Source organism: Bufo bufo, chromosome 10, assembly GCF_905171765.1.
Source record: "Bufo bufo chromosome 10, aBufBuf1.1, whole genome shotgun sequence".
NCBI lineage: Eukaryota > Metazoa > Chordata > Amphibia > Anura > Bufonidae > Bufo > Bufo bufo.
The window spans coordinates 10,336,790-10,351,353 of NC_053398.1; the positions used below are offsets into that span (position 1 = coordinate 10,336,790).

The 14,564-nt window shown below is 46.9% G+C and overlaps 1 protein-coding gene across 1 annotated transcript in view; it reads left to right on the plus strand.

The window, feature by feature from the left end:
- LOC120980947 (receptor-type tyrosine-protein phosphatase beta-like) overlaps positions 1-14,564 on the plus strand; it is a 237,948-nt gene that overhangs the window by 141,880 nt on the left and 81,504 nt on the right. The window contains exons 23-25 of the mRNA XM_040410341.1: positions 12,356-12,610; positions 12,741-13,010; positions 13,930-14,211. Of these exons, the coding sequence (XP_040266275.1) occupies positions 12,356-12,610; positions 12,741-13,010; positions 13,930-14,211 (807 nt within the window). The remainder of the gene's footprint in view (positions 1-12,355; positions 12,611-12,740; positions 13,011-13,929; positions 14,212-14,564) is intronic.

Genomic DNA, 14,564 nt, shown 5'->3' on the forward strand with positions numbered 1-14,564 from the left:
GAAGATACATAATGTATTTCACAGATCTCTCTTAAAACCATATGTCCAGCCCACGGTACCCTCCTCTTTGCCTCCTCCTCCGATTTTGGTTGATGGCAATCTGGAGTTTGAGGTTTGCAGAATTGTGGACTCTCGCATTGTCCGCGGTTCTCTTCAGTACCTCGTTCATTGGAAGGGTTATGGTCCTGAGGAGAGGATGTGGGTTCCGATGTCGGACATTAAAGCCACTCGCCTCATCAGGGCATTTCATAGGGCTCATCCTGAGAAGGTGGGTCCTGGGTGTCCAGAGTCCACCCGTAGAGGGGGGGGGGGTACTGTCACTACCAGAGCTCGGAGGAGTTCTCACTGCTCTGTTTCTCCGCCCCTGTGATGAGCTCTTTACTTTCTGTTTCCTTCCTCCCAGCTGTTCCTCCTGCGTTTGATTTCCCTGCCTTTAAATCACCCCTCCTCCTTTTGTAGTGTGTGGATTATATTTCTCATTTGAGTTGTAGCTCTTGCTTGAGTATCTTCCCTTGTATGCTATCCTTTCACTGGACCTGTGTTCTGCTGCAGCAAGTACTCCGGATATTGCCAGCCTGTCTTTGGATCCGTCTTCACTGCGGCTGCAGCTCCTTCAGCTAAGTGTGCAGACATTGTAGTGTATCTGTGTGTTTTCTGACTAGATCCGAGGCGACCACGGTTCCCTCCATATACTGAGCAGGGCACCGGTGGCCGTGCCCCTTCCACTATTGTAGGGGTTACAGTGGTCATCAGTCTTAGGTACGCGGGCATGCCTCGTTCCACCATTTGGATCCGGCATGGGCTTAGCAGCGTCGGGAGAGCTTTGAGGGTCTGACAGGGGTCACCCTTTGTCCTCCCTGGTTTGGGTCCGGTCAGCAGCTCTGTTTTCTGTGCATGCTCTTGTTGCTCACATACAGCCGTGACATGGAGACTGTATACAATAGCTGTTTCTCATTAGCCACATCTCCACCCATCTGTCCTCTCTGTATTTCATGTCTCATAATCCCTGATAAGCATAGCAGAGATGATGATGAGGCAGCTGTTTAGCTCAGTGTTGTGAAGTAACTCATCCTGTTATGTGATTAGGACAGGTTTTGTGTGTACTAATTGGGCGGCAGCCATTTTATTTCTTCTAATTATTGCTACCTAGACGAAACGTGCCATTTATAACTAATGAAATGTATTTGGGAATATAGTTATCATAATGTAATATTTAAGTATTTTCAGTGATTTTATTTTCTTAATTCCCGGAGAACCCTTTTAAACAGTATATCTCTGTACTGGCTGACATGAGACAACGGGCTACACTGTGACATGTATTGTGTGACAGCAAGTTTCAGAATAGTGATTTGGCTGTAAATAGGCAACCAAAATGCAGAACAGTCACAGACAGGTGGCAGTGGCACACGACGTGTACTGTGGTCTGTGATGGCAAAGTCACATGCAATTTAAAACCTGCAACCAAAAATCCAGCTGTGTTGGATTTTGTGCAACTTGCACGTCACAGTGTATTGCATGGTGACCTCACTGACAATTATAAGAAGTGATTCGCCATGCAACAACTTTGGCCATTTTGGCGGAGGGGGTAGTTGTTTCTGCTCTATATTCTGATTTGGAGGCCGAGGTCCAGGCTGCCCAGACTGAGGCACCTGCCCGTTGTCCTTCTGGGAAGTTGTTTGTGCCTCCTGAGCTACGTCACAAACTCTTCAAGGAGCATCATGATACTGTTCTTGCTGGTCACCCCGGGAGTAGAGCCACGGTAGATCTCATTGCTCGGAGATTTTGGTGGCCGGCTCTTCGTAAGTCGGTGGAGGGTTTTGTGGCTGCTTGTGAGACGTGCGCTCGCGCTAAGGTCCCTCGTTCACGGCCTTCAGGTTCCCTTCTCCCGTTACCCATACCTTCCCGTCCTTGGACACACCTGTCCATGGAATTTATCACGGATCTTCCTCGTTCCTCAGGGAAGTCGGTGATCCTGGTGGTGGTGGACCGTTTTAGCAAGATGGCTCATTTCGTACCTTTCCCTGGTTTACCCAATGCTAAAACGTTGGCGCAAGCTTTTGTCGACCATATTGTTAAATTGCATGGCATTCCCTCTGATATTGTTTCCGATAGAGGCACGCAGTTTGTGTCCAGATTCTGGAAGGCTTTCTGTTCTCGCCTGGGGGTTCGGCTGTCCTTCTCTTCTGATTTTCACCCGCAGTCGAATGGTCAGACTGAGCGCCTCAATCAGAATCTGGAGACATATTTGCGCTGTTTTGTGGCAGAGAACCAGGAGGATTGGTGTTCATTTCTCCCTCTTGCTGAGTTTGCTCTGAACAACCGTCGTCAGGAATCTTCTGATAAGTCACCATTCTTTGGTGCATATGGGTTCCATCCGCAGTTTGGGACATTCTCGGGAGGGGCTCTTTCTGGTTTACCTGAGGAGGAGAGATTTTCCTCGTCTTTGTCTACCATTTGGCAAAAGATTCAGAGTAATCTTAGAAAGATGAGTGAGAAGTATAAGCGTGTGGCTGATAAGAGACGTGTGCCTGGTCCGGACCTGAATGTGGGTGATCTGGTGTGGTTGTCTACAAGAAATATTAAACTGAAGGTTCCCTCCTGGAAATTGGGTCCCAAGTTTATTGGGCCTTATAAAATCTTGTCAGTCATCAATCCTGTTGCCTTCCGTCTTGATCTTCCACGGGTTTGGAAGATACATAATGTATTTCACAGATCTCTCTTAAAACCATATGTCCAGCCCACGGTACCCTCCTCTTTGCCTCCTCCTCCGATTTTGGTTGATGGCAATCTGGAGTTTGAGGTTTGCAGAATTGTGGACTCTCGCATTGTCCGCGGTTCTCTTCAGTACCTCGTTCATTGGAAGGGTTATGGTCCTGAGGAGAGGATGTGGGTTCCGGTGTCGGACATTAAAGCCACTCGCCTCATCAGGGCATTTCATAGGGCTCATCCTGAGAAGGTGGGTCCTGGGTGTCCAGAGTCCACCCGTAGAGAGGGGGGGGGGGTACTGTCACTACCAGAGCTCGGAGGAGTTCTCACTGCTCTGTTTCTCCGCCCCTGTGATGAGCTCTTTACTTTCTGTTTCCTTCCTCCCTCCCAGCTGTTCCTCCTGCGTTTGATTTCCCTGCCTTTAAATCACCCCTCCTCCTTTTGTAGTGTGTGGATTATATTTCTCATTTGAGTTGTAGCTCTTGCTTGAGTATCTTCCCTTGTATGCTATCCTTTCACTGGACCTGTGTTCTGCTGCAGCAAGTACTCCGGATATTGCCAGCCTGTCTTTGGATCCGTCTTCACTGCGGCTGCAGCTCCTTCAGCTAAGTGTGCAGACATTGTAGTGTATCTGTGTGTTTTCTGACTGGATCCGAGGCGACCACGGTTCCCTCCATATACTGAGCAGGGCACCGGTGGCCGTGCCCCTTCCACTATTGTAGGGGTTACAGTGGTCATCAGTCTTAGGTACGCGGGCATGCCTCGTTCCACCATTTGGATCCGGGCATGGGCTTAGCAGCGTAGGGAGAGCTTTGAGGGTCTGACAGGGGTCACCCTTTGTCCTCCCTGGTTTGGGTCCGGTCAGCAGCTCTGTTTTCTGTGCATGCTCTTGTTGCTCACATACAGCCGTGACATTATAATCCACCTAAACCGTCTTTTTTGACATGGATCCGCTTTCTGGCCTGGTTGACCACATGCAGGGTCTTTCTTTGGAGGTAGCGGATCTCCGCAATCTATGACTCAGCTTCAAGCATTGGGCTCTGCTCCGGCCCATGGAGTCTGTTGCGAGCCAAAGGTCTCACTTCCGGAAACGTTCTCTGGGGGCAGTGAGAGTTTTGTTCGCTTCAGAGAGGCATGCAAACTCCATTTTTGCTTGTGTCCCAATTCCTCTGGTAATCAGGAGCAGAGGGTGAGGATTGTCATCTCCCTGCTCAGGGGTAATGCTCAGACTTGGGCTTTTTCGCTGCCATCAGGGGATCCCTCCCTTCGATCCATGGAAGGATTTTTTGTGGCCCTGGGGCAGATATATGATGACCCGGATCGTGTTGCTCTGGCCGAATCTAACTTACGTTTTTTATGCCAGAGCAAACTGTCTGCGGAGCTTTAGTGTTCTGAATTTCGGAGATGGGCAGCTGATTCAGGTTGGAATGATGCTGCACTCCGGAGTCAGTTCTGTCATGGTCTCTCAGAGAGATTGAAAGATGCGTTTGCTTTCCATGAGAGACCAACATCCTTAGAGTCTGCCATGTCATTGGCGGTACGCCTTGACAGGCGTCTAAGAGAAAGAAACGAGACCTCTCTGTCCAGCCATTGTCAGTCTAGGGGCAGTGGTGCGGACTCATTCAGTGTGCAGGGGCCTCATCCTGTCTCAGTCCCCTCTGAGGAGGAGCCCATGCAGCTAGGTCGACTTGCCCCTGATAAAAGAGGATTTAGTCCTCAGAGTATGGTGTGTTTTTGTTGTGGGGGCATAGGTCATTTGGCAAATGTTTGTCCGTCTAGGAGATTCTTGAACTGTACTAAGAGCGATAATAAGAGAAAAACCTCAAAAGGTAAATCATCAAACTCTGTTTCATCTGCTACTTTGGGCAAAGTTGATGTAGGAATTGATGCTTTTCCTCTGACCTGCAGTTCCCGTTTTATCCTGTCTGCCAGGGTGGCGCTAGAGAGCAAAGTCATTTCTTGTGAGATTTTTGTTGATAGTGGAGCGGCCGTCAATCTTATTGACACTCAATTTGTAGCCATGCATGGTTTTCAGGTTTGCACATTAGAAAAGGATATACCTGTTTTTGCTATTGACTCTGCTCCACTCTCACAGAGATCTCTGAAGGGCATTGTTCACAATATCCGGTTAGCTGTAGGTGACACTCATGTGGAGGATATATCTCTTGTTTTGTCCTTAACGGATTGCCTTCTCCTCTAGTTTTGGGGTTACCCTGGCTCACTAGACATAACCCCACTATTGATTGGCAAGGAAGGCATATAAATGAGTGGAGTGACTTTTGTAGAGAAAATTGTCTTACAGCGACTTTTGCAGAGGTGTCTACTAAAACTGTGCCATCATTTCTCTCTGATTTCTCGGACGTGTTTTCCGAGAGCGGTGTTCAGGAGCTACCTCCTCACCGGGAGTTTGACTGTCCCATTAACCTCATTCCCGGCCCCAAGCTGCCAAAAGCTCGCCTCTACAATCTCTCACAACCGGAAAGAATCGCAATGCAAACCTATATCTCCGAGAGTCTCGATAAGGGGCATATTCGTCCCTCAAAATCACCTGTTGCCGCTGGTTTTTTTTTTTGTTAAAAAAAAAGATGGCTCTCTGAGACCTTGCCTAGATTTTAGGGAGCTGAACCGTATCACGATTCGCGATCCCTATCCCCTTCCTCTGATCCCGGACCTCTTCAACCAAATTGTTGGGGCCAAGGTTTTTTCCAAATTGGATTTGAGAGGCGCGTACAACCTGGTCAGGGTCAGAGAGGGGGATGAATGGAAAACTGCCTTTAATACCCCTAACGGGCATTTCGAGAATCCCGTTATGCCTTTCGGCCTGATGAATGCTCCGGCCGTCTTTCAGCATTTTGTTAACAGTATTTTCTACCATTTAATGGGGAAATTTGTATTGGTGTATCTTGATGATATTTAGATTTTTTCCCCTGATGTTCAGACCCATCAGGATCATCTTTTTCAGGTTCTGCAGATTCTGCGGGAAAATAAATTGTACGCCAAGCTGGAGAAATGTCTTTTTATGGTATCGGAGATTCAATTTCTGGGTTTTCTCCTCTCTGCTTCTGGTTTTCGCATGGATCCGGAGAAGGTCCGTGCTGTACTTGAGTGGGAGCTTCCTGAGAATCAGAAGGCATTGATGCGCTTTCTGGGTTCTGCGAACTATTACAGAAAGTTCATTTTGAATTATTCCTCTGTTGTCAAACCCCTCACTGACATGACAAAAAAGGGGGCGGATTTTTCCTCTTGGTCGGAGGAGGCGCTTGCAGCTTTTTCTAAGATTAAAGAGAGTTTTGCATCTGCTCCCGTCTTGGTGCATCCCGATGTTTCCTTACCTTTTATTGTTGAGGTGGATGCTTCCGAGGTGGGTGTGGGTGCGGTTTTGTCCCAGGGCCCTTCTCCTGCCAAATGGCGACCCTGTGCCTTTTTCTCTAAAAAACTCTCCCCGGCAGAGAAAAACTATGATGTGGGAGATAGGGAGTTGTTGGCCATCAAGTTGGCTTTCGAGAAATGGCGCCATTGGTTGGAGGGGGCCAGGCACCATATCACCGTATTTACCGACCATAAGAATCTGGCATACTTGGAGTCGGCCAGGCGTATGAATCCGAGACAGGCCAGATGGTCTCTGTTCTTCTCCAGATTCAATTTTGTCGTTACATTCCGCCCTGGGATCAAAAATGTGAAGGCTATGCTCTCTCTCGCTGTTTTCCGGGAGGAGGAAACTCCGAGGACCCGGGTCCCATTTTGGCGGAAGGGGTAGTTGTTTCTGCTCTATATTCTGATTTGGAGGCCGAGGTCCAGGCTACCCAGACTGAGGCACCTGCCCGTTGTCCTTCTGGGAAGTTGTTTGTGCCTCCTGAGCTACGTCACAAACTCTTCAAGGAGCATCATGATACTGTTCTTGCTGGTCACCCCGGGAGTAGAGCCACGGTAGATCTCATTGCTCAGAGATTTTGGTGGCCGGCTCTTCGTAAGTCGGTGGAGGGTTTTGTGGCTGCTTGTGAGACGTGCGCTCGCGCTAAGGTCCCTCGTTCACGGCCTTCAGGTTCCCTTCTCCCGTTACCCATACCTTCCCGTCCTTGGACACACCTGTCCATGGACTTTATCACGGATCTTCCTCGTTCCTCAGGGAAGTCGGTGATCCTGGTGGTGGTGGACCGTTTTAGCAAGATGGCTCATTTCGTACCTTTCCCTGGTTTACCCAATGCTAAAACGTTGGCGCAAGCTTTTGTCGACCATATTGTTAAATTGCATGGCATTCCCTCTGATATTGTTTCCGATAGAGGCACGCAGTTTGTGTCCAGATTCTGGAAGGCTTTCTGTTCTCGCCTGGGGGTTCGGCTGTCCTTCTCTTCTGATTTTCACCCGCAGTCGAATGGTCAGACTGAGCGCCTCAATCAGAATCTGGAGACATATTTGCGCTGTTTTGTGGCAGAGAACCAGGAGGATTGGTGTTCATTTCTCCCTCTTGCTGAGTTTGCTCTGAACAACCGTCGTCAGGAATCTTCTGATAAGTCACCATTCTTTGGTGCATATGGGTTCCATCCGCAGTTTGGGACATTCTCGGGAGGGGCTCTTTCTGGTTTACCTGAGGAGGAGAGATTTTCTTCGTCTTTGTCTACCATTTGGCAAAAGATTCAGAGTAATCTTAGAAAGATGAGTGAGAAGTATAAGCGTGTGGCTGATAAGAGACGTGTGCCTGGTCCGGACCTGAATGTGGGTGATCTGGTGTGGTTGTCTACAAGAAATATTAAACTGAAGGTTCCCTCCTGGAAATTGGGTCCCAAGTTTATTGGGCCTTATAAAATCTTGTCAGTCATCAATCCTGTTGCCTTCCGTCTTGATCTTCCACGGGTTTGGAAGATACATAATGTATTTCACAGATCTCTCTTAAAACCATATGTCCAGCCCACGGTACCCTCCTCTTTGCCTCCTCCTCCGATTTTGGTTGATGGCAATCTGGAGTTTGAGGTTTGCAGAATTGTGGACTCTCGCATTGTCCGCGGTTCTCTTCAGTACCTCGTTCATTGGAAGGGTTATGGTCCTGAGGAGAGGATGTGGGTTCCGATGTCGGACATTAAAGCCACTCGCCTCATCAGGGCATTTCATAGGGCTCATCCTGAGAAGGTGGGTCCTGGGTGTCCAGAGTCCACCCGTAGAGGGGGGGGGGGGGGTACTGTCACTACCAGAGCTCGGAGGAGTTCTCACTGCTCTGTTTCTCCGCCCCTGTGATGAGCTCTTTACTTTCTGTTTCCTTCCTCCCAGCTGTTCCTCCTGCGTTTGATTTCCCTGCCTTTAAATCACCCCTCCTCCTTTTGTAGTGTGTGGATTATATTTCTCATTTGAGTTGTAGCTCTTGCTTGAGTATCTTCCCTTGTATGCTATCCTTTCACTGGACCTGTGTTCTGCTGCAGCAAGTACTCCGGATATTGCCAGCCTGTCTTTGGATCCGTCTTCACTGCGGCTGCAGCTCCTTCAGCTAAGTGTGCAGACATTGTAGTGTATCTGTGTGTTTTCTGACTAGATCCGAGGCGACCACGGTTCCCTCCATATACTGAGCAGGGCACCGGTGGCCGTGCCCCTTCCACTATTGTAGGGGTTACAGTGGTCATCAGTCTTAGGTACGCGGGCATGCCTCGTTCCACCATTTGGATCCGGCATGGGCTTAGCAGCGTCGGGAGAGCTTTGAGGGTCTGACAGGGGTCACCCTTTGTCCTCCCTGGTTTGGGTCCGGTCAGCAGCTCTGTTTTCTGTGCATGCTCTTGTTGCTCACATACAGCCGTGACATGGAGACTGTATACAATAGCTGTTTCTCATTAGCCACATCTCCACCCATCTGTCCTCTCTGTATTTCATGTCTCATAATCCCTGATAAGCATAGCAGAGATGATGATGAGGCAGCTGTTTAGCTCAGTGTTGTGAAGTAACTCATCCTGTTATGTGATTAGGACAGGTTTTGTGTGTACTAATTGGGCGGCAGCCATTTTATTTCTTCTAATTATTGCTACCTAGACGAAACGTGCCATTTATAACTAATGAAATGTATTTGGGAATATAGTTATCATAATGTAATATTTAAGTATTTTCAGTGATTTTATTTTCTTAATTCCCGGAGAACCCTTTTAAACAGTATATCTCTGTACTGGCTGACATGAGACAACGGGCTACACTGTGACATGTATTGTGTGACAGCAAGTTTCAGAATAGTGATTTGGCTGTAAATAGGCAACCAAAATGCAGAACAGTCACAGACAGGTGGCAGTGGCACACGACGTGTACTGTGGTCTGTGATGGCAAAGTCACATGCAATTTAAAACCTGCAACCAAAAATCCAGCTGTGTTGGATTTTGTGCAACTTGCACGTCACAGTGTATTGCATGGTGACCTCACTGACAATTATAAGAAGTGATTCGCCATGCAACAACTTTGGCCATTTTGGCGGAGGGGGTAGTTGTTTCTGCTCTATATTCTGATTTGGAGGCCGAGGTCCAGGCTGCCCAGACTGAGGCACCTGCCCGTTGTCCTTCTGGGAAGTTGTTTGTGCCTCCTGAGCTACGTCACAAACTCTTCAAGGAGCATCATGATACTGTTCTTGCTGGTCACCCCGGGAGTAGAGCCACGGTAGATCTCATTGCTCGGAGATTTTGGTGGCCGGCTCTTCGTAAGTCGGTGGAGGGTTTTGTGGCTGCTTGTGAGACGTGCGCTCGCGCTAAGGTCCCTCGTTCACGGCCTTCAGGTTCCCTTCTCCCGTTACCCATACCTTCCCGTCCTTGGACACACCTGTCCATGGAATTTATCACGGATCTTCCTCGTTCCTCAGGGAAGTCGGTGATCCTGGTGGTGGTGGACCGTTTTAGCAAGATGGCTCATTTCGTACCTTTCCCTGGTTTACCCAATGCTAAAACGTTGGCGCAAGCTTTTGTCGACCATATTGTTAAATTGCATGGCATTCCCTCTGATATTGTTTCCGATAGAGGCACGCAGTTTGTGTCCAGATTCTGGAAGGCTTTCTGTTCTCGCCTGGGGGTTCGGCTGTCCTTCTCTTCTGATTTTCACCCGCAGTCGAATGGTCAGACTGAGCGCCTCAATCAGAATCTGGAGACATATTTGCGCTGTTTTGTGGCAGAGAACCAGGAGGATTGGTGTTCATTTCTCCCTCTTGCTGAGTTTGCTCTGAACAACCGTCGTCAGGAATCTTCTGATAAGTCACCATTCTTTGGTGCATATGGGTTCCATCCGCAGTTTGGGACATTCTCGGGAGGGGCTCTTTCTGGTTTACCTGAGGAGGAGAGATTTTCCTCGTCTTTGTCTACCATTTGGCAAAAGATTCAGAGTAATCTTAGAAAGATGAGTGAGAAGTATAAGCGTGTGGCTGATAAGAGACGTGTGCCTGGTCCGGACCTGAATGTGGGTGATCTGGTGTGGTTGTCTACAAGAAATATTAAACTGAAGGTTCCCTCCTGGAAATTGGGTCCCAAGTTTATTGGGCCTTATAAAATCTTGTCAGTCATCAATCCTGTTGCCTTCCGTCTTGATCTTCCACGGGTTTGGAAGATACATAATGTATTTCACAGATCTCTCTTAAAACCATATGTCCAGCCCACGGTACCCTCCTCTTTGCCTCCTCCTCCGATTTTGGTTGATGGCAATCTGGAGTTTGAGGTTTGCAGAATTGTGGACTCTCGCATTGTCCGCGGTTCTCTTCAGTACCTCGTTCATTGGAAGGGTTATGGTCCTGAGGAGAGGATGTGGGTTCCGGTGTCGGACATTAAAGCCACTCGCCTCATCAGGGCATTTCATAGGGCTCATCCTGAGAAGGTGGGTCCTGGGTGTCCAGAGTCCACCCGTAGAGAGGGGGGGGGGGGTACTGTCACTACCAGAGCTCGGAGGAGTTCTCACTGCTCTGTTTCTCCGCCCCTGTGATGAGCTCTTTACTTTCTGTTTCCTTCCTCCCAGCTGTTCCTCCTGCGTTTGATTTCCCTGCCTTTAAATCACCCCTCCTCCTTTTGTAGTGTGTGGATTATATTTCTCATTTGAGTTGTAGCTCTTGCTTGAGTATCTTCCCTTGTATGCTATCCTTTCACTGGACCTGTGTTCTGCTGCAGCAAGTACTCCGGATATTGCCAGCCTGTCTTTGGATCCGTCTTCACTGCGGCTGCAGCTCCTTCAGCTAAGTGTGCAGACATTGTAGTGTATCTGTGTGTTTTCTGACTAGATCCGAGGCGACCACGGTTCCCTCCATATACTGAGCAGGGCACCGGTGGCCGTGCCCCTTCCACTATTGTAGGGGTTACAGTGGTCATCAGTCTTAGGTACGCGGGCATGCCTCGTTCCACCATTTGGATCCGGCATGGGCTTAGCAGCGTCGGGAGAGCTTTGAGGGTCTGACAGGGGTCACCCTTTGTCCTCCCTGGTTTGGGTCCGGTCAGCAGCTCTGTTTTCTGTGCATGCTCTTGTTGCTCACATACAGCCGTGACATGGAGACTGTATACAATAGCTGTTTCTCATTAGCCACATCTCCACCCATCTGTCCTCTCTGTATTTCATGTCTCATAATCCCTGATAAGCATAGCAGAGATGATGATGAGGCAGCTGTTTAGCTCAGTGTTGTGAAGTAACTCATCCTGTTATGTGATTAGGACAGGTTTTGTGTGTACTAATTGGGCGGCAGCCATTTTATTTCTTCTAATTATTGCTACCTAGACGAAACGTGCCATTTATAACTAATGAAATGTATTTGGGAATATAGTTATCATAATGTAATATTTAAGTATTTTCAGTGATTTTATTTTCTTAATTCCCGGAGAACCCTTTTAAACAGTATATCTCTGTACTGGCTGACATGAGACAACGGGCTACACTGTGACATGTATTGTGTGACAGCAAGTTTCAGAATAGTGATTTGGCTGTAAATAGGCAACCAAAATGCAGAACAGTCACAGACAGGTGGCAGTGGCACACGACGTGTACTGTGGTCTGTGATGGCAAAGTTACATGCAATTTAAAACCTGCAACCAAAAATCCAGCTGTGTTGGATTTTGTGCAACTTGCACGTCACAGTGTATTGCATGGTGACCTCACTGACAATTATAAGAAGTGATTCGCCATGCAACAACGTGATCTTCATGTTGCGTGACTCATGTCACTGTGTAGACCTAGCCATAAGGTGACACTAGCACTGAACACACAAATCTGTCATCAATTTTAAATACTTGGATAACCCCTTTCAGGGTTCCATAACTAAAGGTGCATTTAGATGCTGTGAGGAACAGCCGATTTGTTGTTAATGAAGGATTTCTTCCAGACAATTGGCTGCTTGTTAAGAGGAGGTTGAGGCCCTGTATTTAGATAGAGCAATCACCTCCACAGTATGAGGACAAGCAATCCTTGCTGCTTTCACTCATCCCCATACAAAATCATTGTTCCTGGACAGCAGAGTGCTGTTTAGACAGCACGATCTGCTGCCCAGGAACAAGTATTAAGGTGTCTGCACCTACGAGCTAAACGCTTGTTCATCGGGTCATTTGTGCACCTTTACAAAGGCTGATTATCAGGAACAAGCGTTCGTAGGAACACGATTTCTAGATAATCAGCCCAAACTTCAGCCCTTGTAAATGTGGCTTAACCAGTCTATGATTTGTTATATTCTCAGTTCCTGGACAAGTTTCCAGCCTCTCACTGACCAATTACAAGTCGGTTGATTTTCTTGGAGCCACATGGACAAAACCAGCAGGAAAAGTGGATAATTATACCGTCAGTCTAACAGGAGCCGTGAATAAGACAACAGCAACTAGTACTACACAAGTGAATTTCACAGGATTACTGCCCGGAAGAGAATATACAGTCACTGTACAGACAGTCAGTGGGAGCTGCAGCCAGATGTCTGCTCCAGTGACAGAGGCCACATGTGAGTATCATCAGGATCTGCTCAATGGTGACTCTTATCATCATTCTTCACCTCTGTTACAGTCACTTTTCCCGTATACGTCATGTGCTGTATATGTTCTCACCTGTCTGTATTGTTGTTGTTTGTGCAGATCCAACTGAACCTGGAAAGTTATCCTTTATCAGCATCGGAACTAAGAATCTGACATTATCTTGGACAGAGCCAGTAAATATGATCGGTGTGACTAAGTCATATAATATAAGCTATGGGATGTTCCCATCAACTAACATAATTGTGACGAGCAACGCCACAAATGTCACCCTTCAGAAGCTGACCTCAGGGACTAATTATAGCATTACTGTGGTCACAGTCGGAGTCCGGGGGTATCCGAGTTCACCTGTCAGCACATCTGTCTATACAAGTAGGTTCTCTAATGACTGTTTGCAACTTTTCATAAAATGTGACATGATGTGAGGAATACTACAGAGAAAATGGAGATGGAGCAGAGTAATAGAAAGCAAAGGGTAGAGGAAAGGATTTTAAAAGAGTTTTCATAAAAAGTACAGTATGTTAATAAGACAAGCTAGGAGCATATGTTGAACATTATTGCTTAAAGGGATTTGCCAGGATTTACATTGATGACCTATCCTCAGGATTTTGCACATAACTCACCTGAATGGAACCAAACAAATTCCATTGACTATAATGGGGTCAGTTCAGTTTCCGTTCAGGAGTCTGCTTTTTTCAGCAGAGAAATAAGTCCCCCATGCAAGGCTTTTCCCCTTTTTCATGGAATCTGGGATGGAGGTCAGGACATAGATGTGAACAAGGCCTTGTAGACCCGAACTCTGTCTTTTAAAAAGAAAATGCAATTAGATAAGACAGGCCCTTTGAAATATGGAAGCAATATGGCTGACATGCAAATGTGATATTGATATCATACAGATAATATAGAACTGCATCTATATTTTGAACACCCACCAAAAACTTCACTGAGCGTTTTCTATCCCCAAAATAGATTAAAATAGTGCATGCTGCTTCTTTAAAACACAGATGTATTTTATATGCTCTAATGAATAGACACATAAAAATACACTGAATTTGTTTAGCACACCTATGAACCTCTATGTTTAACTTGCCTGTGTAAAATAGTCCATAGTCTCCCTAAGTGATCTGGCTGCAGTTTGGTCTCCAGGCTCTAATTACAACTCTGAATTTTCTGGATCTGACGGCAGCGCAGATGGAAAAAACTAAGACTAGCCGGTCTTGGTAAATGTGCCCCTGCAAGTTTTCTTCTCATTCTGTATCGACACTGAATGTTTGTACTTTCTTTATTTCAGAACCGATGTCGGTAAATTCTCCGCAGATCAGTAATGTGACCTCGTCTTCTGTGTCTCTGACGTGGAGTAAACCTGATGAGTATCAGACGTCTTACAGCTACAGAGTCCAGACCAATCTCATTCTCACCTCATCATCAGTAATGATAAATAATACAATAGTGAGAAGTGAATCAGCGACAATAATGAATTTGACGGCAGGAGAAACATATACATTCATGGTGTATACGAGAGCTGCCGATGGCATCACTGAATCAGACCCGGTGTCACTATCCACCTGCACAGGTAATACCAATGTGTTCAGAGTATGCCAATTGATGTAAATATGGTGAAAATTGTTTTGCACTCAATTTATTTATAGAAAATTGGCAGCAACTCATCCTGTCAAGTGCCCATGCCCCTTATCTGCCTCTATAAATAATCCAGCTGAACTATCGAGGTCAAAGGGGTTCTCCAGGAGGTAAAAAAAATGAAAATACTTTAATATTACTTCATTATAAATATATTCCCAAATACCTTTCATTAGTTAGAATAGCTTGTTTTGTCTGGGGAGCAATCATTAGCAGAAATAAAATGGCTGCTGTCCTATTAGTAGACACAAAACGTGTCCTAATCACACTGCAGGACAAGTTACTTCA